Consider the following 23807-nt stretch of genomic DNA (forward strand, 5'->3'; position numbering starts at 1 on the left):
CGGAGCTGATGTTGCTCTCATGTTTCTATGTTCTTAGTATTCCATGATGAGTTTCCATGGACAGTTTTGTATCACTCCAGTGAGATAGCTATGTTTATGTTTTCTTTCTATTTTATTTTCCATTCCATCATGAGATATGCCATGGACATTATTATATCACTTTGGTCTCATAGGCCCATTGGGTCTTTAGTAGACGCTTAATCTCTCTCTCTCTCTCTCTCTTCACAAGCTGCTCCGGACCTACCTCGCCCGAGAGGAGTTACCTCGGAGTGAGACTCCGCATTCCAGCATGCCTAACGCCCCCGGACCCCTGACCATTGGCCACAATCACCCCATCAGCTCCAGATCCAAGACATGCTCCACTGCCATCGAGCGTGACATAGCTGAGGGAGAACACTCGGCCATACTGATTAGCCCCATGCTTGATATTTTGGAGTGGTATACTATCTACTCGGAGCTGATGTTGCTCTCGTGTTTCTATGTTCTTAGTATTCCATGATAAGTTTCCATGGACACTTTTGTATCACCCCAGTGAGATAGCTATGTTCATGCTTTCTTTCTATTTTAATTTCCATTCCATGATGAGATATGCCATGGACATTATTGTATCACTTTGGTCTCATAGGCCCATTGGGTCTTTAGTAAGCGCTTAATATATCTTTCTTTCTTTTCTCTCTCTCGACATCGTAGCCCGAGCCATCCAAAGACTCAAAAACTTTGACAGAGCATGTGACCGCTCCCTACAGGAGGCCTACAGATCGGAAGACAATATATACATATTTAGAACACTTAATTTAACTGTTATTAAACAATGGAAACAACATCAGCAACACAAATACTGGAAATACTAAAAATTCAAATGACACCAGCACTGGGGACGGAAAGGGCCGGCTGTCACGGGCCTGAGAGGCCAGATTTCTCCACAATGAAGTGAAAACAACCAAATAAAACTAGTTCAAGTCGATGAAGTGGTGTTGGTCGAAGTAGCCCCAAATCACAGGCTCATTCCCACCTTCACTAGGCACTAGGTGGACACCTGCCTTTCACTGGTCTTCCGGGACCGTGCACCAACAGGCACGCCCGTACTAACGCAGGCCAAGGGGTACACCGCGGAGGGAACGTGGCCTGGTTCTCCCCAATGAGCTTTGCTCCCAAGTTCCCTGGTAAGTCAAACCTTCACTCCCTCTCAGAAGCTCTGAGAACGCGGTTAACAACACTACACAGGGAAATATACTGACCACACCAGGAAGAACATTCTTGAGCATGGTCTACATATACATGCTTTGCTCCTACACTACACAACTTAAAGAATTCTCTGAATTTTAATTAACAAATTTCAGAATTACACAAATGAGAAAACATGAGGGCACCTGGTACGATGAGTGCAATTCCGGTACAATAGGTACAATTTGGAGCAAGTACAATCAGATACATCAGGTACTTCACACGTGTGCAGGTGCAACCAGCCAAGTAGTATTCAAATTCTGTACTTGTAGCAGGTACAACAGGTACATTAGATGCCCCACATGTGTGCAAGTACAACCAGCCAAGTACTATTCAGATTTTGTACTTGCAACAGGTACATGTGGGCAGCCAGCAGGTACACGTGGGCAGCAAGCAGGTACACATGGGCAGCCAACAGTTGCAAGTACAACAGGTTTTGATCAGGTACACGTGGGCAGCCAGCAGGTACACATGGGCAGCCAACAGTTGCAGGTACAGCAGGTTCTGGTCAGGTGGTACAGCAGGTACAGACTGAATTCAGCACGTGGGAAAACCAGCGGCAGCAGGTACAGTTCAAGTACAACAGGCGGGGGCAACAGTTGGGAGGCAGGTACAGCACCGAAATTTTCCTTTGGAGAGACAGGCGATGCAGGAAGAAGGGCAGCCAACAGGCGATGATGAGAAAGAAAACCCACCAACCCACCACACGTGGGAAATTTCCAAAAATGTTCCATGCAAAAGGCTTTATCAAAGGTTATAAAACCTTAATACCCATTTAATACTATGGGCACCCACACTAGAAAATGTCCAGCCCGTCTTTTAAATGTGTGTGAACACATTGCCTTATAAAAATTAAGGTTTACTCTAGTTTATGGATTTTACCTTTTAAAAAGGGCAAAATGAAAATACTTACCACGTGTTCACACGCCACACCACCAAGTCAGCAAACAGCATTCCACGGTACACGGGGGGCGTCCCCGTCCAGTGTACTAGCATGGCATAACAGGCAGACACACGCAAACAAGTCATGCAAAAACAAATTTATGCATGCAGGGATAAATACATGTGCACAAATAATGGACGAAATCTCCCTTTCATGAAATTTGTACCAGAGGTTCTTGTCAGGCACAAAATTGGCGCGACAAATATAAATAATATGTCCTAGTCTTCCTATGGAGTGATAGTCTCATAGGTAAGACACCATCCTGACCATACACGGGTGGCACCAACAAGCTCCCGTCCATACAGCACGAAGCAAATCACACACAGGTGACACGAAACTGGCTCCCGTCCATGTGACGCAGCACTGGTTGCACACGGATGACACTGATCTGGCTCCCGTCCATGTGACACCATAAAACTGGCCCTTTCACATGGGACACTGGCCTGGCCCCATGTGAACATGGCACAAATCTAGCCGCTCTATGGAGTGACAGTCCCATAGAAGTGGCTCCAGAAATGGAGATGGACCAAATGGTGACATAGCATATCTCCCATGCGGGGGAGACTTTTTTTTTTTCCCAGAAAAGATCCTTTCATTAGTTATATAACAACGCCCGTAGGGCTACAAAAGATCTCTCCTGCTCATAAGAGAAAAAGAGCAGTGAATACAGCAAGGCAGCCCGGGAGACTCTCCCTAGGTGCTGCAAAATACAAGCATCAGTACTAAGGACTGAGGGGCTAAATCATACAATAGGGGGGGGAATAGCCAAACAGGTGGCCTGTAATGCCAACGGGGGGATCCCGTGTGTAAGGTGTAGAAGGGGCCGCTGCGCCAGGTGGTGTGAAAAGCCTGGCGCCGCAAGATCGCCTCGTCCGAGTCGCCCCGGATGCGGTCATACTGTCCTCGCAGGGTGTGGATCAACTCCTGCCAAATCCCCCGTACAGTCTCTGCTGGTGGCTCCAGTCTCCCCTCAAAGGCCGTGAAACACCGGGCCCTCCAGGTGAACCAGATGGTGAGGCTGCTGAGGAGCTCCCATCGTAAATCCCTCTCCTGTGTCCAGCTGGTGGACGAGAAATCCGGTGCCGGAATCAGGCGAGGCTGGCCCCTAATAAATCTGATGCGCCTGCCCTGCTCCATCTCATAGCCCATAGCAGGCCCTGACGAAGTCGACCAAGCAGCGGCACCCCACGTAAACATACCCTCTGGAGAGAGGGGGGCCAGAATACGCAGCATCCGCCGCAGCCAAATCTGCTGTGCCTGAGGGCAGTCCCAAAGGCAATGTCTCTGTGTCTCCATAGGGTGGCCGCATCGAACGCAGGCCGCCGGAAGACCGCTGTAAACAAGCCAGGTGCCAACTGCTGAGCCCCTGTGGGTGGGCGACCAGCCACTGAAAAGCCGAGATCCTGCGGGCCTGTCGACTAGCCCAAAGCCGAGCCCAGAAATCCTCCAGGAACTCCTGTGAGAGTCCCTGCAATCGCCAATGCCCCGCTGCCGCTAGAGAAACCGTCCTCCTCGCCGTCAAAATATGCCGTCCCAGCCGAACAGTATACTGGAAAAAGGTGATCGCTGTGGCCTCAAGGGATGCATAAGGATCATGCCACTCGTACTCCCCGGGGTCCCACTGTAGCCGGGCCAAGGGGCGCGCTGCATATGCCCATATGCGCCAATCCGGGAGCACATCAGCAGAGTCGGGGTCAATATGCCACTTGCGAGAAGCGGCAGCCACTACCCGAATCCTCTGAAAGGTGCACTCTGCAACCAAAGGCGACTCCACCTCCACTCTCTGGAGTCTACCCTCATCCTGAATCTCATAGTAGAGGCATCTGCCATCCTAAGTGCTAGCTCTGACAGCAATCAGGATCTCCAACTGTGTAAAGGCTCCCATCCACCGTGGGGCCACTGGCTCGAGAGGCATGAACCACTCCTCGGTGAGAGCCTCCTGTATATCATCCCTCATAATCAACCCCCCTCTGAAGTGACTCAGCCTCTCCACCTGAATCTCCTCTGGTAGACTGCAGAAAGCCTGCCAGTCTCCAAAACTACGAGCTGGGCCTGCCGCTAAAGGTCCCCAGGCTAGACGAGGCCGAGAACCCAGCATATGACCCTGCTCCGTGCGAACCGCTGGGCTCCAGATGAGCGGCTGCCTGGCCCGCTCCTCAACACAAGAAGGAGGCCGCTGAGAGAGCCCCGGTCTCAGCAGCTCCCAAGCTCTCAGGATACTCAAAGCAAATCTGTCCTCCCATCCTCTACTGAGGCCTGTCCTCCTCATCTCTATGAAGATCCAGCGAATCTCTGGTGCCCAAGTACCCCCTGCAGGGGGCGCCCGAGCCTACAGTCGCTGCAAGAGGAGCTCTTTCCACGGCTCAGCGCCTGGAAGCAACCCCCGAACAATAAGCTTCCCCAATAAGGCTCTGCTCTGATCGACTGGATCTATAATGCCCAAACCGCCCTGAGCCAGCGGAAGTGTAATAACTGCCCATGCAACCTTTGCCCGAGCTGGCTGACCGTCTCGCCCAGACCACAAAAAGTTCCTGATCAGCCTCTGTACCTGGCTGATGCAAGAGCTCGAGAAAATCCAGCAAGACGTAATGTACCACATGGTCGCTAACAGCACCTGATTTGCCACCACCACCCTCCCAGCCAAGGATAAACGAGCTGTACTCCAATACAATAGCTTCTTCCGAATGCTCATAAGAAGCGGGGCAATCTGCTGCTCAGGTGACAAATCGAGGCCAATCTAGCATCCCAAATACCGCATTGCTGTGCCTGGAGGAATCCATCTAAAACCGGGGTCCGGGCTCCATGCTGGAGTGGGAGCACTACTGATCCAAAAGGCCACTGTCTTGAGCCAATTGATCAATGCTCCCGAAGCTGCACTAAAAACCTGGAGCGACTGCTCAGCCCGAATAAGATTGCCCTCTTGGCCATGCAAAAATAAGCCCGTGTCGTCTGCAAACTCAGCATCAAGCAAATCCTCCCCCCGGACTGGGAGCTGAAGTCCTCTCAAACCAACCTCCTCTGCCGTCAAATACATACTCATAGCCTCCGCAAAGAAGAGAAAAAGGAAAGGGGCGAGAGGACACCCCTGATGGACTAATCTGCTCAGCTCAAAACTCGGCCCCCGTCCTCCTGCAATCAGCACCTGGCTGCGAGCTGTGGAATACAGAGCTGCCACCCCTCTGATCCATCCTGGCTCAAAGCCCAGGCGAAGCATAGTGCCCTCTAAGAATCCCCAATCAACTCTATCGTATGCCAAGAAATCTAGCTCGGGCCGTCGCCTCCCAGAAAGTAAAGATGTTGTCAAGGATACTGCGCTCCTTGACAAATCCTGTCTGAGTAGCATGAATCAACTCCCCCAGGAAGGGCTGGATCCTCAAACTCAAGGCCTTTGCTAAGACCTTGTAGACAGTATTGAGGATCGTAATAGGCCTCCAATGCCGAATGTCATCTGATACTCCCTCCCCCTTGGGGATAAGATAGATCAAGCCCTCTGAAAAGCTCTGCTGCATCACCCCAGTGTCCAAAACATGCTGAAAGCCCCTGCGGAGGCCTCGCCCCAAAAGGTCCCAATAGCGCATAAAAAAGGCCGGCGTCAGTCCGTCCTCCCCTCGGCAACTATGTCGCGGTAGGACCCTCAAGGCCTCGGCAAGCTCAATCTCTGACAGAGGCGCACCTAAAACTGTACGCATATGGTCTGTGACCCTCCTCTGCACATGGGCCCACACAGTCTGTCTGCAAACATCTCGATCCTCAGTGGCTGGCTCCGCTGAAAGCAGGTCACTATAAAATGCAGTGGCAATGGCTCTGATCTCCCCGAGCTCAGTAGCTACCGATCCATCCGGTCTACTAAGCTGGCGGACTCCTGCTCGCGCATGACGGGGTCCAGTGATCTCAAAAAACTCCCCAGTCACTCTATCACCAAGCTGCGTCCCCACTGAGAGGCCTGACGACGATAGTAAAACTCATGTCTCTGCTCCTCTACATGCGGGGGAGACTTTGGCACCCCTCTTGGCCCATATGTTCAATCGGGCTCTTTCAGAAGGCTTCCCACCCACCTGGACAGCGCATATCATCACATCCATCCATAAAGCTGAAGATCCCATGGGCCCCAACAATTACAGGACTATTATGATTGGCCACACACTGGCCAAAATTTATGGGTTAGTACTTGAGCTTGAGCTCAACACATTAGCAGAGAGACATGGGCAAAGAGGATCAAGGCGGGCAGGCTTCCGCAGGTTATTCTCTACTTTGGATCACATCCAAGCCATCCAAGCCATCATAGAGGAGGCCAGAGCACGACACCAATAGGTTTACTCTCGCTTTGTGGATTTCCGCAAAGCATTTCATATAGTGCCTTGAGCCAGACTATGGCAGAGACTCCAGGATTTGGGGGATCTCCAATACCATTGGAGTAAAGCAAGCATGACCACCATCTCCCACTCCCTTTGGCCTCTTGATCGACGAGATTTCGATCTTCATTGATAAAGGAGGGGGGGGAGGCATATCTCTAGCAAGCATCCTTGTTTCCATACTACTTTATGCTGATAACATTGTGCTTATTGCGGACTCTTCAGAGGCTCTCCAAAGGCATCTTGACACGTTACAGGACTTTTGTGCATAGCGGGATCTCACAGTAAACCTTGGTAAAACCAAGGTTATGGTCTTCAACACATCCCCTCTTTTCACATCTTAACTGAGTTTCACCTACATGGGCAGCCTAGTGGAGATTGCATACTCATGTGTACTTGGGAGTGAGTTGTACACGACCGATCTTCTCGATGAGCCATGCTGCACAGGCTAGACCGATGCGAGGGTATGCTTCTCTTGCTGCCATGGAGAGACAGTGCTTCCAAGCCCACTTCCACGAGCCGAGGACCAAGATATGGCTATTTGACACCTTGGTCACTCCAGCATTGATGTATGGAGCACCCTTCTGAGCACATGATCTTACAATGGCCAAATGGCCAAGGATAGAGAGACCCCAGGTCATGATGCTCTCCCATATGATATGCAACAAACCATCAGTCCCACATGATATTATCCTGGCAGAGTTTGCTGCAACACCCATGGTAGTAGACGCACTCTTCCAAACAGTCACATACTTTCATAGGATCAAAGCCATGGCCCCCTAGAGACTCCCGAGGTTCGCCCTACAATCGTCCCAGCAGCTAGCAGTAGATGGGCACGAGTCATGGTATTATAGTCACCACAAACAAGAAACAATAATGGAAACATTGGAGGAATGGAAACGGGGAAACAAGTTTTTAGGAGTGGAAACGGCCATTTCCTGTGACAATATTACTTGGGAAACAAGAAACGGCCATGGAAACGGATGGGGTCCTGAAACGGAGAAACATGTTTCTAGGGACTGAAACGGTCGTTTCCTGTGACTATGCATGGTATAGCCGAGTATGCACCTTGTTCATGAGGTATGGACTCAGGATGGATCGCCTCCCCCCACCTTAGTATGACCCGGACTCCCCATTCATCAGGCTCTCTTAAGATGATAGGAACCGGGTGATCAGAAATGATTTATTGGGACTATACATACAGGATACCTGGATCACATCACATGAGCCACTCTCACACAAACGGCAGTACTACATGGATACTTTCATGAGGCTTACAGAGGATGGTTTCATACTGAGCGCCAGATATCTTGACATATACATGTCACATGCCATGCCGGTTGCAGTGGGCCAGCTGCGGGTGTCATCGCACCGCCTAAGGATAGAGACAGGGAGAGCCATGCAAATACCTCGTGAGGAGAGGATATGCACTATGTGCCAGCAAGAGGTCGAGTCAAAGGAGCACTTCATATGTAGGTGCACTGTATATTATGAGATTCGAGGGAGGTTCCACTGTCTCTTCACAGAGGGGTTTGGACCCTTATCGAGCATCATGGATTACCCAGATCAGCGATGCCTGGGACTCTTCCTACTAGAGCTTCATCACCACAGAGACTCACTGATTAGGGAGTGGAGACCCCATGGGAGACATCCACCTCGGCCCCAAGCGACCATCACTCAGTTCTTCTGACAACAAGAGGACACCCCACCAACCATGGATGACATACCAACCGCCTCATCAAGCCATACATTCTTGAGTGCCTGACCCCTTGCCAAACCCCACTCTAGTATGACTCTAGACCGGGCCACGCCACTACAGCAATCCGAACGGCCTAGATTCCCAGGTCCTCGCTAGCAACACAGACATCAGCCCCAGCTTGAGGAGATCTTTGAGAGGCACAGAGCTACCTTCCCACACCTGGCGGATCTGCAGAGCCTTCTACACGCTAACCCCATGCTCGATATCCTTGATGGGCCCCTCCCCCTACCGGGGGGTTAGCTCCATAGGTTGTATGATGATGATGGTCCCACTTTGTATCATATGGCTCGGATTTGACATTCCCAGCTCATAGCTCTAATCTTTGTTTTCTTTGTACCATGATGAGATTACATGGACATTATTGTATCACTTTTGATCTCATAGACCCACTGGGTCTTTTGAAGACATTTAATATAACTCTTTCTTTTTTTCTTTCTCTCTTACAATCACAAAACTTGAAAAAAAAAATTCCGAGAAAAGATCCTTTCATTAGTTATAAAAAAGCCCACTGGGCTACAAAACCCCTCTCCTGCTCATAAGAAGGCAGAGCAGAGATCCAATCAAGGCACCTAGGGAGACTCTCCCTAGGTGCAGAAAAGTACAAATAAAAGTACAAATAGCTGAGAGGCTATATCATACAATAGGAGGGGGGGAAATCCAAACAGGTGGCCAATAGTGCCAGCGGGGGATACCCGCGTGTAGAGTATAGAAAGGGTCGCTGCGCCAAGTGGTGTGGAAGGCCTGGCGCCGCAAGATCGCTCAATCCGAGTCGCCCCGGATGCGGTCATGCTGTCCTCGCAGGGTGTGAATCAACTCCTGCCAGATAGCCCGAACAGTCTCTGCTGGTGGCTCCAATCTCCCCTCAAAGGCCCTGAAACAACGGGCTCTCCAAGTGAACCATATGGTGAGGCTGCTGAGGAGCTCCCATCATATATCCCTCCTGTGTCCAGCCGGCTGTCGAGAAATCCGGTGAAGGAACAAGGCGAGGCTGGCCCCCAATGAATCTGATGGCCTGGCTGTCCTGCTCCATCTCGTATCCCAGAGCTGGCCCTGACGAAGCCGACCAAGCAGCGGCTCCCCACGTATACATGCCCTCTGGAGAGAGGGGGGCCAAAATGCGCAGCATCCTCAGCCAAATCTGCTGCGCCTGTGGACAGTCCCATAGGCAATGTCTCTGTGTCTCCACCAATGGGTGGCCGCATCGGACGCAGGCCGGCGGAAGGCCACTGTAGACAAGCCACGTGCCAACTGCAGAGCACCTGTGGGCAACCAGCCCACTGAAAAGCCGAGATCCTGCGTGCATGTCTGCTAGCCCAGAGCCTGGTCCCAAAATCCTCCAGGAACTCCTGTGAGAGTCCCTGAAGCCGCCAGTACTCCGATGCAGCTGGAGAGACCGTCCTCCTCGCAGTCAAAATATGCCTCCCCAAACGAACAGTGTATAGGAAAAAGGTGATCTCTGTGGCCTCGGGGGACACATAAGGATCATGCCACTCGTACTCGCCAGGGTGCCACTGGAGCCGGGCCAAGGGGCGCACAGCATATGCCCATATGCGCCAATCAGAGTCCACATCTGCAGGGTCTGGATCAATATGCCACTTTCGAGAAGCGGCGGCCACTACCCGTATCCTCTCAAAGATGCACTCTGCAACCAAAGGCGACTCCGCCTCCACTCTCTGAAGTCTGCCCTCATCCTGTATCTGATAGTAGAGGCATCTACCATCCTCAGTGCAAGCTCTAACAGCACTCAGGATCTCCAATTGTGTAAAGGCTCCCATCCACCGTGGGGCCGCTGGCTCGAAAGGCGTGAACCACTCCTCAGTGAGTGCCTCCTGAATGTCATCCCTCATAATCAGCCCCCCTCTGAAGTGACTCAGCCTCTCCGCCTGGATCTCACAAAACTTGAAAATTAAATCAAGCATATAGAAGATAACATGAAAAAAGGGTACCTCGCACAGAAAAAGACATGGGACCAAGCCCTAAATAACATGAAAAAACAATTGAAGGAAGGCAAAGATGCATTGCATGCAGAGGTTGAAACACTAAGGGAAACAGTTGAAGCCCTGAGGACTAAACTCGATGGCAGGAACACCCAGATTGCAGAGCTTGAAACAAAGCTCAGTCAGTAACAGGAAAGCTGGAATTCCAAAATGGTGGACTTACAAGGTATTTCCTCAGGCAGAAGTTGAAGGCATCCAAGAGGCACGGGAGAAGGAAAAACAGGACATACTCACATGGGTAGAATTCACCAAGAAGCTTCAGTCTGATTTGGAGGAAACAAAAGTGAATAGAGATCATTCAAAACCAGAAGCCACCATACCCAAGAGATAATGAATGCCACCTTGGATGAGGAACACAGGAGAAATGCTAGGGCATTACATATCAGGGTAGTAGGAGTCCCGGAGGGCACATCAGCTAAGGATGATGGTCTGGTGGTATGCAAACAGATGAGATCGAGGGGACACCCTTCAAAGATGCATGGAGATTAGGGAAAGACAGGGATAGGGAACATCCACTGATTCTGAAATTCCAAGAGGTAGCAAATCGGGAAGCTTTTTTGAGGAAGAGACCTCTCCTGCGAGGAACCAAAATCTGTATAGGAGATGACTTAATCCCCTTACAGGTAGCACATACGAAAGTGCACATGGCTGAGGTCCAAAAAGCATGAAGGCACATGGCTGAGGGCCGTCTATATAGTCAGAAGGGTAATCATCACTAAAGGCACCATTGATGGTGCAGGCGCAAGGTCTATGGGAGACTAATATATCTCTGCTACAGGAAATCCTTGGCATTGTAAACTTCCAGATGGCTTCATTAAAATGATCATATATGAGGAATCATCCTTTTCAGGATAACCTCAGAATCTTGTATGGTTTTGTTATAGTTCAAATAAGTCTCTTAAATCTTTTTTGGAAAAAAAAAACCCTCAACATCCTCCAAGAAAATGCTGATAAAATGTCATGGATACTGTATGCCTACCAGAAAGCAACCAGTCAAGGTCTACCATGTAGTTGGAGAGCATAGCGAAGAGAACATCACCCTGCCATTAAAATATAAAAATGCAATTTGAGACAAGAGATGCTAAACCATTCAGTGTAATATAAACCACAGCAACTCATGAAGCCAAACGATAACACTAGCATGCAAGACAAAGCGTAGAAGAATAACTACACTGATGAACACATACATATGACTGCGACAGTCAGAAGACATTATTAGAGATCTTTTCTACTCATACTCGGAGCCAGTTAGATCACCGGGTCCCTTGGCTGAGTGGCTATTGTAAGATGTCTAGCTGTGAGTGTGTGTGCAACCGTACATAGGTGTGTACCATGTTGCCCAAGAGGGGGCATGAGTTTGAAACCTGACACTTAAATGTATATGTACATGCATGTGTACTCGTGCACGCATCTGTGTGTGTGTTCGTGTGCATGTGTAACTCTAAACAAAAAAGCTCAACAATCACCTCGCACATGCATCTGTACACTTAAAAATATATGTCCATGCATGCGTACTCGCGTACGCATCTGTGTATGTGTTCAAGTGCATGTGTAACTCTCAACAAGAAAGTTCAACAATCACCTCAATGACATCTTGAATGCCAACACAGCCTGCATTTGCCCAATTCGGCAACCCTCTAACTTTTAGAAGCTGAAAGGTCCTTGGATTGTAGCCTTCAGTAACTCCTTGAAAACTTGAATTACTCTTTGAACATGACGCGGAGTTGTTTTGCATTTTCCTATCGGCATTGCTTAGACAGTCTACTCTAGCCTCAGATACAGGTTCACTGTAAGAATTTTGTGCAGTTTCATCCTCAATGGCCTGTAAATACAACAACCATCTGTTCAGAATACTTAAAAATTGCAACCTATGAGAAAAGAGGGTCAGATAAAAGCAACCCACATCTTGGAGTCTCCATCAGCCATGCTCACCTGCAGAGCCCTCGCCAAAGATTCATCTTCCAATTCCTGTCTCTTCCTCTTAACCGAGAGCTGCTTTTCCTCTACAAACATCTCTGAGTCTGACTTTCCGTGAATATCTGCAATTAGTTTGAATGCATATTTTCCAGGGAGAAACTCCACGATATCTCCACCGTGTATGACAGCCTTTTCTTGAGGCCTCAATTCATGCCTCTCAGTTCCCGTCCTCAAAACAATGGGATTTTGGCCTTCCTGCAAATATGCATGTACAACACGTTAGTTACAAAAAACCTTTCAAGTCAAAGTGAAATTGTAATTAGCATGCTGGAATTTTGAAAATGCAAGATGTTCATTGATTCATCTTGATAAGTGAAAATATTTATGCAACCCTCAATCCAATACTTCCTATTCAGCATCCTTCTACCCAGCTCTCTGCTTTTTATAATTTTAAATTTCTCCACAGGCACTCTGCCAGGCAACTCTCTTCATTCCATAGCCTCTCTCTCTCTCTACCACTGAGTGTGGTGTGATCCCTTCTGAAAGCCAGACGTCCCAGATTTCAGAGGCCTCATCCCTCCACCCGGACAGCTAAAGATCCAGGATCTCCTTTGACTACATGACGAGCCCCCATCAGAGGCAAGATCTTATGGCTGCTTTGCATTCTATTCTGGAGGAGGATGGTATCAATGTATGATCACACATTGTCACCATATAGATCACATGGATACTTTTGCTTATGTAGCTAGTTTGGCACAGTTTTTTCTTTTCCATGGTTCAATATTCATCATGGAAACATTGTACTATCTTTTTGGTCTCATAGACCCTCTGAATCGTTTGAAGACGTTAACCTCTCTCTCTCTCTCTCTCTCTCTCTCTCTCTCTCTCTCCCTCTCTCTCATTTCATTTCTCTCTCTCTCTCTCATAGGCCGACTTTGGCCTCTCGTAGACGTTAATATATCTTTCTTTCTTTCTTTCTTTCTCTCTCATTTCATTTCATTTCTCTCTCTCTCTCTCTCTCTCTCTCTCTCTCTCTCTCTCTCTCTCTCTCTCTCTCTCTCTCTCTCATTTCATTTTTCTCTCTCTCTCTCTCTCTCTCACACACACACACACTCACTGAGGATGGATTCATCCAGCAGCCATGCTACTTGAGTGTTCACATGTCCCATGCCATGCGGATTGCGATTGGCCAGATACGGGTTTCTTCCCACCGCCTTAGAGTGGAGACAAGTAGAGCTGAGCGCATCTTCAGATGCCGGGAAGCTCATACGGACACCCAAGAGGAGAGGATCTGCCGACTATGCCACACAGAGGTTGAGACGGAGGAGCATTACATATGCCGCTGCCCAGTATACTATGAGATCCGCGGGAGGTTTCATTGTCTATTTCGTGAGGGATTCGGTCCACTCTACAGGATCGTTGACTTCCAGGACCAGCATTGCCTGGGCCTCTTCCTGTTTGAGCTCTGCAAACACAGGGACACCTTCTTGAGACACAGGCCCCAGCCACCCCGCCCCCTCCCTCAGGAACCAACCATCACCAGTTTCTTCCGGAACCAGGAGGTGGAGGACACCGACATAGTGGATCTTGTGAACCCTCCACGAGCTGCTCTAGCCCTACCTTGCCCGAGAGGAGTTACCTTGGACCAAGCCTCTACACTCCAGCGTGCCCGAAGCCCTCAACCCCCCCGTCGGCCACGATCACCTCATCAGCTCCAGATCCAGGACATGCTCCACCGCCATCGAAATACCTTTCCACGTGATATAGCTGAGGCACACCTCTCGTCAGCCCCATGCTTGACATTTTGGAGAGTGGTATATGATCTACTCGGAGCTGATGTTGCTCCCATGTTTTTATGTTCTTAGTATTCCATGATGAATTTCCATGGACATTATTGTATCACTTTGGTCTCATAGACCCATTGGGTCTTTAGTAGACACTTAATATCTCTCTCTCTCTCTCTCTCTCTCTCTCTCTCTCTCTCTCTCCCCCATATCTGTCACTTTTGTACTCCCCCATATTCATGTATTCATGTATCCATGTACTCATGTACCCCATTTTGACTAGTAGCATTAGCTTCCCACTCTCCCTAGTTGCTGCTTCCGGATGCTCCCTACTGATGTATTGTAGGGCTAGATACTTACCTTCAGTCCTTTCTTTTCTTTTCCAAATAGTGTATCAAATGTCATATGGTTGTATAACTTTGGTCTCATAGGTCACTTTGGCCTTTCTTTTCCATGAGGGGGGCAGCAGAGGCCAGATTGACTAGAGGATATGCAGCACTAGGAGGTCTAGAGAGGATGTGCTCACAGGTACAGTTTCAGGAGCCACGCACTAAGCTGTGGCTTTTTGACACGCTGGTCACATCGGCTATGCTATATGGAGTACAGATCTGGGGGCCTAGCCTAGATCGTCACAGTCGATCAAGACGCACATACGATGGATGGAGATCGATGGAGAGACCACTTGTGTCCACGATCTCCAGCATGATTCGGGCTAAGGCCTCGGTACCTCATGAGATTATCCGAGCCGAGATGGGAGCACCACCGATCGTAGTAAGGCTCTTGCAAGATCAGTGTCCTTCATTCATAGCACCTGGGAGCTTCCCCGGCACCGGTATGCACGACTTGCTTTAGAGTCCTCTCATCAGCTAGCCATGGAGGGAGACACTTCATGTTGGTATGCGCAGATAGCATCTTGGTTTGAGCTCCATGGGTTCAGCTTAGACAGACTTCCACCCTTCCAGTACTCTCTAGAGGCACCCTCTCTCACCTTGACACATTCTGAGATTAGTAGAGTCATCAGACAGGACCTCATTCAGTTGGACACTAGGAGGACATGGCTAGAGCCCTCACAGGAGTTAGGGACGAAGATGGCTTTCTATAGAGACCATCTTCTCCGCACCACTGAGGATAGCTTTATACTTGGACCGAGCTACATGGATACCCATCTGGGTGTGCCATTGGGCAGATCCGCACCTCTTCACATCAGTTAGAGATAGAGACAGGCACATTTAGAGGCATACCTCCAGGGGACAGGATATGTCAGATTTGTTGGATAGAGCCAGACATACGGAGGAGCACTACATCTGTCGCTACACAGCATATAATGAGATTCAAGGGCGCTACCATAGACTTATCAGGCAGGACTTGATTCAGCTGGACACTAGGAGGACATGGATACAGCCGACACACGAGCTTGGTACGAAGATGGCTTTCTATAGAGATCATCTTCTCCAGCTCACGCAGGATGGGTTTGTGATTAGACCCACCTACATGGATACTCATCTTTCTCATGGGGTACGGTGTGTTATTGGTCAGATGCGCACATCCTCACACCAGCTAGAGATTGAGACTGGCAGATTCAGAGGAGTACCAGCTGAGGCCAGGATTTGTCAGCTGTGCCAGATGGAGCCAGAGACAGAGTTACACTACATATGTCACTGTCCAGTATATTATGAGATACGAGGCCGTTTTCACTGCCTGTTTAGAGAGGGTTTCGGACCACTTTCTAGAGTCATGAGATACCAGGATCAGAGATGCCTCGGATTATACTTGCTGGAGCTTCGTAGACATAGAGAGGGTCTCTTGAGAGGGAGGGGATCAGAGAGGGAGAGACAACTACAGAGGCAGATTACAGACTTCTTTCGACCAGAGATTGAGCAGTCAGGCCAGCAGGCATTGCACATAGCCCCAGAGTATAGCCGCACCAGAGGTACACTGATTGATCGGGCTATAGAGCTGGGGCGGTCCAAGCGCCCCAAGATGAGAGGCCCATCTCGACATCGGCGGAGACTACAACAGAGGATCAGGACCATACTAGCACGGCATGGGAAACGTCCAGTCAGAGTACTCACCATGGAGGACATTGAGCATATCCGCCATCGATCGATGAGAGACATCTTTGGATAGTGATGTGTATGATGCTTACCTTTGTTGCTGGAGTTTTCCTCCCAGAATTAATCCATTAGGAGCTCCTAGTACCATACTTTTCCTCATAGTTGTTTCAGTTTCAATTAGTTGTTTAGTTGTTTTTAGCTTTTCTTACACAGACATTGTATCAGATCCACCAATTGTTGTAACCTTTTTGGTCTCATAGGTCATTTTGGCCTTCTGAAGACGTTAATATATCATTTCATCTCTCTCATCTCTCTCTCTCTCTCTCTCTCTCTCTCTCTCTCTCTCTTCGCTGCCCGCCTGTGCCCCCCCCTTTCGCTTTGCTGTTCGCCGCCCTGTGGCCCCCCCCTCTTCGGTGTTTGCCTGCCCGTCTCCGTATTCCCCCCCCCCCCCCCCCCCTCTTCGCTGCCCGCCTGTGCCCCCCTTTCGCTTTGCTGTTCGCCGCCCTGTGGCCCCCCCCTCTCTTCGCTGTTTGCCTGTCCGTCTCCGTATTGCCCCCCCCCCCCCCCCCCCCCCCCCCCCCCCCCCTCTTCGCTGCCCGCCTGTGCCCCCCTTTCGCTTTGCTGTTCGCCGCCCTGTGCCCCCCCCCCTCTTCGCTGCCCGCCTGTGCCCCCCTTTCGCTTTGCTGTTCGCCGCCCTGTGGCCCCCCCCCCTCTTCGCCTTGCCACATAGGCATGGTGCTAGTACAGTGGACTATGTTATGGCTCAGCCCAGTCTCATTCCCTCTTTTCAGGATTTTATGGTAGGCACTAGGCCGGTTGGAATAGCAGTGGATCATGCTATCTTGTCCTTCACTCTTACATTTCAATTCAGCACCGCTCCATTGGGACAGGTCTCCACACACACTCGTTATACCTTTACGAGGGAGACTGACACCGTGTACACGGATGAGATATACAGACGCTTATGTGCCGAGGAGCCAGGACGGCCATTAGATGAGCTCACTCAGATATTGATAGATACGCTTCATGCTGCAGCATCAGAGGCATATCCCCATAGTCAGCCTACACGGAGACGATCTGGGAACATGCCCCAGAACAGTTGGTATGATGAGGAGTGCAGAGAGATGAGGATCAGATTACAGAGAGAGGTGCTCATGGGTGTTACCACTCACAGACAGTCACGGATTACCTTCCGGCACCTAGTGCGACGGAAGAAGAGGGCTTATCTTGCTCAGTTAGAGAGGGATTTGTATCAGTTATTTATGAGTCAGGACTCAAGCAAGGCATGGAGACTATTCCATGAGCATTCACCATCACCAGCCATTACCTCCACAGAGATTTGGGGTGAGTATGCAGCATCTCTGTACATAGCAGCAGGCCAGCCGCCCCTGCCAGACCCATCGGAGCCATGCCCAGAGACATGTGCTTTCTTTACTGCTGAGATGGTAAGGAAAGCTATTGACAGGATGAGGACTAGGAGAGCATATGATCATGATGGTTTGGTAGCAGAGCACTTTATTCATGCCAGAGATATGCTTGCAGAGCTTATTGCTATGATGTTTAACCGAGCCATGTGTGAGGGTTTTCCTGAGACTTGGAATATGTCCACGATTGTGCCTATCTTCAAGTCAGGGGATCCCATGCTTCCTGGGAATTATCGTACCATCATGATTGGTCACACATTGGCTAGATTATATGCATCTATTCTTGAGCAGGAGTTGAGTAGATGGGCAGAGAGAGGGCATACGTGCATCAGGGCAGGCAGGGTTCAGGAGAGATTTCTCCACTCTCGACCATATCTTGACACTCAGAGCTATTATTGAGGAGGGCAAATTATATGGCAGGAGGATTTATTGTTGCTTTGTGGATTTCCGCAAAGCTTTTGACATAGTACCGAGAGCCAGACTGATGCGCAGACTACAGGAGATGGGAGTGCCCACAGAGCTGATTTGGGGAATCATGGCTTTATACAGGACAGTTGTGGGACAGGTACGTACTACTCAGGGTAAATCTGAGATGGTTCACTCCACTATTGGGGTGAAACAGGGCTGCCCCCTTTCTCCCACCTTATTTGGGATGTACGTGGATGAGGTTTCAGACTATGTAGAGCGAGAGGGTGACAGAGGAGCACAGCTAGCAGGGACATAGATTCCGCTGTTATTGTATGCTGATGATATTGTGCTGATCTCAGATTCTCCAGAGGGGATGCAGCGTCATTTGGATGCATTGCACACCTTTGCACAGGACAGTGGATTGTTTGTTAACCTTGGTAAAACCAAGGTGATGGTGTTTAACAGCACAGCACAGTGGGTTAGGAGGTCAGTACCCACATTTACATATGGTCAGGAGACAGTGGAGTATACAGATGCATATACTTACCTTGGTGTGGTTTTCAGTGGCCCACTATTTTCCTTGAGGAGAGCAGCGGAGACCAGATTGACCAGAGCTTATGCAGCATTGGGGAGACTAGAGAGGATGTGTTCGCAGGTTCAGTTTCAGGAACCTCAAACAAAGCTCTGGCTCTTTGACAATTTGGTCACTTCAGCCATGCTGTATGGAGTGGAGATATGGGGACCCTCAGTAGATCACCACAGCCGAGCTGGTAGCACTGATGGATGGAGACATATGGAGAGGCCCTTGGTTTCTATGATTTCCCGGATGATTAGGGCCAAGGCCTCCGTACCACATGATATTATCCGTGCAGAGATGGCTGCTCCCCCATTGGTAGTAGAGGCACTCACTCGATCAGTCTCCTTTATACATGGCACTTGGGCTCTCCCTAGAGACAGATATGCTCGCTTAGCCCTGGAGTCTTCACGACAGTTGGCATCACAGGGAGACGGATCATGTTGGTATGCACAGATGACAGCTTGGTTCCAGTTGCATGGCTTTAGTATGGAAAGGCTACCTCCATTTCAGTACTCCCTGGATGCACCCTCCCTCTCTCTCACACGGGCAGAGATTACCAGACTTATCAGGCAGGACTTGATTCAGCTGGACACTAGGAGGACATGGGTACATCCTCACACCAGCTAGAGATTGAGACTGGCAGATTCAGAGGAGTACCAGCTGAGGCCAGGATTTGTCAGCTATGCCAGATGGAGCCAGAGACAGAGTTACATTACATATGTCACTGTCAAGTATATTATGAGATACGAGGCCGTTTTCACTGCCTGTTTAGAGAGGGTTTCGGACCACTTTCTAGAGTCATGAGATACCAGGATCAGAGATGCCTCGGATTATACTTGCTAGAGCTTCGTAGACATAGAGAGGGTCTCTTGAGAGGGAGGAGATCAGAGAGGGAGAGACACCTACAGAGGCAGATTACAGACTTCTTTCGACCAGAGATTGAGCAGTCAGGCCAGCAGGCATTGCAGCTAGCCCCAGAGTATAGCCGCACTAGAGGTACACTGATTGATCGGGCTATAGAGCTGGGGCGGTCCAGGCGCCCCAAGATGAGAGGCCCATCTCGACACCGGCGGAGACTACAACAGAGGATCAGGACCATACTAGCACGGCATGGGAGACGTCCAGTCAGAGTACTCACCATGGAGGACATTGAGGATATCCGCCATCGACCGATGAGAGACTTCTTTGGATAGTGATGTGTATGATGCTTACCTTTGTTGCTGGAATTTTCCTCCCAGATGTTATCCATTAGGAGCTCCTAGTACCGTACTTTTCCTCATAGTTATTTCAGTTTCAGTTAGTTGTTTTTAGCTTTTCTTACACAGACATTGTATCAGATCCACCAATTGTTGTAACCTTTTTGGTCTCATAGGTCATTTTGGCCTTTTGAAGACGTTAATATATCATTTCATTTCTCTCTCTCTCTCTCTCTCTCTCTCTCTCTCTCTCTCTCTCTCTCTCCTGGTTGGAGCTGGACAGATCTGTATTGCATTCTTGTATACCCTACGCATATAGGTTGCATAGTGAGCCTCTACCAATAGTGCTCCATCCATCACACCCCCCCACTAGCTCAGTACTTTCATACTTTATTTCATATTCATTTTGTCCTTTTTTTCTGGACATCCAGAAGACATTGATAGTTGTACATTGATTTGTCTCATAGGTCGAGTTCGGCCTCAAGTAGACGTAAATACAGCTTTCTTTCTTCTTTCTTTCTCTCAAGCTCTCCCTGCTCGCGCTACGCGCTGGTGGTCCTGCCTACTCACGCTGCCCACCTTGGCTGTGCTACGTCTGGCGTTGCCCTGTTCGCGCTGGGCTACGCCTATCCCCGCCTGACCTGCCCTGCTTGTGCTGCGCACCCCCTATGCTGCGCCTGAGCTGCTGTGCTAGCCTGCTTGCGTTGCCAGAAATCTCTCTCTCTCTCTCTCTCTCTCTCTCTCTCTCTCTCTCTCTCTCTCTCTCTCAGCTCCTAGTACCGTACTTTTCCTCATAGTTGTTTCAGTTTCAGTTAGTTGTTTAGTTGTTTTTAGTTTTTCTTACACAGACATTGTATCAGATCCACCAATTGTTGTAACCTTTTTGGTCTCATAGGTCATTTTGGCCTTCTGAAGACGTTCATATATCATTTCATTTCATTTCTCTCTCTCTCTCTTGGGATAGTTTCCTACGACGACAAAAAGTTCTCTTCTCAATGTGTGTGTGGGTGTGTGGGTGTGTGGGTGTGTAAGAAGAGGAAAATGGGCTAGCCTTTCTATCACCCAAGTGTGGTAGATTGGTTAGCTCATTTCCCTCTTGAATCAAAGGTCTTGAGTTCAAATCTTGTCGGATAGATCAATTTGGTCTCTTGGGATAGTTTCCTACGACATTAAAAAGTTCTCTTCTCAATGTGTGTGTGGGTGTGTGGGTGTGTGTGTGAATTAGAAGAGGAAAATGGGCTAACCTTTCTATCACCCAAGTGTGGTAGATTGGTAAGCTCATTTCCCTCTTGAATCAAAGGTCTTGAGTTCAAATCTTGTCGGATAGATCAATTTGGTCTCTTGGGATAGTTTCCTACGACGTTAAAAAGTTCTCTCTCTCTCTCTCTCTCTCTCTCTCTCTCTCTCTCTCTCTCTCTCTCTCTCTCTCTCTCTCTCTCTCTCTCTCTCGTTCGCTCGCTCGCCAGCCCCCTTTGCGCCCCCTCCCGCAGGCCCCTCAAGCCTCTCTCCGCGAGCCCCCTCTACGCCCCCTCCCGCCAGCCCGTCGCCCCCCTCTACGCCAGCCCCCTCTGCCCCCCCTCCCACCAGCAACCCCCTCTGCGCCAGCCCTCCCCCCCGCCCTCTCTCCCGCCAGCCCCCCTGCCCTCTCTCTCTCTCTCTCCGCCGCCTTCGCTTCGCGCCCCTGCTCGCCGCCGCCTGGACCCATTGGGTCTCTTTCTCTCTCTCGCTGCCTTCTCTTCCCCGCCCGCAACTCTCCCGCCTTCGTTTCGCTACTGTCCGCCTTCTGTTCGCGCCCCTACTCGCCGCCTGGACTAGCTCGCTATGCTGGCCCATCTGCTAGCCCCTCCACGTCTCTTATCCCACCTACCCATGCTCAGGCATCCAAGGCAGCAACATAAGTGTTAGGCTTCTATCTCTCCGAGGTACATCGACATGGCCAAGGGTGCAAGCAAAGAGGAGATAGTCAAAATGGAGCATAAGCTGAACATCTCCATTAGAGAAAACAAGAAGACGGCGGATTCCGCCATCAACAACATCATCAACCGACTTTCCAAAGTCGAGAAGGAGATCGAAGCTTTACAAAAAGAGAAGGAAGGTTGGAAAAGGGAGAAAGAGAAGGAAGGAGGGAAGAAGAAGAAAGAAGCATGGAAAGAGGAGAAAGAGGGATGGAGGAAGGAACGGGACACTATGAGAGGGCCAGGAAAGACATGACAAAGAAGAGAGCTCTCATCATACAGTTTCGGGATGTGGAGGCACGCACCATCTTCATGAGGAAGAGGGTCATACTACGAGGCTTAGGGGGAGCTCCTATTTTCTTGGATGATGATCTCACGAGGATGCAACTAGAGCATAGGAGAGCTTGCATGCCACGAGTCTTACACGCGAGGAGAGAAGGTAAGAAGGCCTTCTATCAAGATGCTCGGATCATCATTGATAGCCGGCCCATGGATTAGTGGTTTGGGGCCTATGGGACAGACCAGGCCACTAACAGAGATACACATGGCAGTATGGAACTGTAATGGTTCACTATGGGTGCAGCCTGGACGACTGGAGCATGTTATGATGAGGAGAGACCTCATACTTCTGACAGAGACACATCAGAGCCCAGAGAGAGGGCTACCTTGAGTAGAGGGATTCCAGTGGGAATCAGCACACAGGAGGACCACACACCAAGGTACCTCGAGAGGGTCGGGGGGAGTAGCAGTTCTATTCATACGGGAGCTACAGGGGAGACTGAGAGTGGTAGCAAAGGATCCAGAGGCCAGATACATGTGGATCAGCTTACAGCTCTCACAGGATAGGGTTATATACATAGCCCTATGTTACTTTCCTCCATCAAGATCCTCCTATGTCATTACAGAGGACATGCCACAGGAGGAGGAGACAGGAGCCTCGCCATACACTTGTCTATCATCAGAGGAGATTATGCATTATTCTACACTAGGGGAGGTATTTCTTACGGGTGACTTCAATGCCCACACACAAAGCAGACAATGTGAGGTGTATGACTATGATGACATGGAGATCCTCCACCCTGTGGATCCAGAGGAGATAGGGGCTAGTCGGGCATCAGAGGACACTGGACCAGATAGAGGACATTACGGGGACCACTTACTAGAGTTGGGAGCCAGGCATCATCTCGTTATTTATAACGGGATGCTACAATGGCTGGTATCAGGAGGGCTGACATGCTTCCCACATGGGGGTCATACACGGACCGGAGGCACGGTGGTAGACTACATTATGGGGTCTTTGGAGGCATCACAGCTTGTCACCTCATTCTCCATCCCACCTCGTCCTATTGGGGCAGATCATACATACTTGGCATTTTCACTAGCCGGATCACCAGTATCACCAGCCCCCCACATACCGACGCCACACACTACCATCTACTTCGCACATGACATGGCAGACATATACACTGGCAGAGTAGAGGATGGGCTCCTACTCATGGATCCCCTGGCACCTATGGATACCATTACAGCCCAGCTGGCATCACTCCTACACACGCGGCTGCATTACAGAGCTTCCCACATCGTGTCCACTCAGGAGAGCCTGCGAGATCTGGGACTATGCCCCAGAACAGATGGTATGATGACGAGTGCAGAGCCCTATACTCACGGCTCCGCATAGAGAGAGCCTTGGGAGCCATCACAGAGGAGGAGTCGAGGAGAGAGATGAGGAGACTTACTCGCCGCAAAAGGCGGGCCTTCGCAGAGATACAGGAGCTAGAGATCTTCCATTTCTTCATGAGTATAGATAGCCCTATCTCATGGCGGCACTTCGGAGAGCCCCGGACACCAACACCCATTGCAGACCCACAAACATGGCACACATATGCAGAGGGCCTATACCACGCCCCACAGCACCCACCTATACCTCAGCCACACGAGCCTCAACCTACCACAGCTAGCTTCTTTACACACTCGATGGTAAAGGAAGCTATCCGCCGCCTACAGCATGGACGAGCCGCCAACCATACGAGCCTGCAGGGTGAGCATCTCATATATGCAGTAGATTCTTTGGCTCCTTTTCTTGCACACCTGTTAACAGGGCACTAGCAGATGGTTTGCCTACGGAGTGGACGATGCACACCATAGTGCCCATCCACAAAACAAGGGATATGCTCAATCCGAGCAACTACAGGACGGTTATGGTTGGCCACGTGTTGG

General features: G+C 49.9%; 1 protein-coding gene across 4 annotated transcripts in view; it reads right to left on the minus strand.

Moving 5' to 3' along the window:
* TDP1 (tyrosyl-DNA phosphodiesterase-like protein) overlaps positions 1-23807 on the minus strand; it is a 181364-nt gene that overhangs the window by 103142 nt on the left and 54415 nt on the right. For 3 of the 4 annotated variants that reach the window (XM_086814728.1, XM_086814730.1, XM_086814731.1), the window contains 3 exons: positions 12208-12447; positions 11858-12097; positions 11255-11315 (listed from right to left, as the gene is read on the minus strand). In XM_086814728.1, the coding sequence (XP_086670854.1) occupies positions 11255-11315; positions 11858-12097; positions 12208-12447 (541 nt within the window). The remainder of the gene's footprint in view (positions 1-11254; positions 11316-11857; positions 12098-12207; positions 12448-23807) is intronic. The other variant, XM_086814729.1, reaches the window with a different exon arrangement.

This window comes from Cibotium barometz, chromosome 20 (assembly GCF_041138505.1).
Source record: "Cibotium barometz isolate CiBa-2024 chromosome 20, ASM4113850v1, whole genome shotgun sequence".
NCBI lineage: Eukaryota > Viridiplantae > Streptophyta > Polypodiopsida > Cyatheales > Cibotiaceae > Cibotium > Cibotium barometz.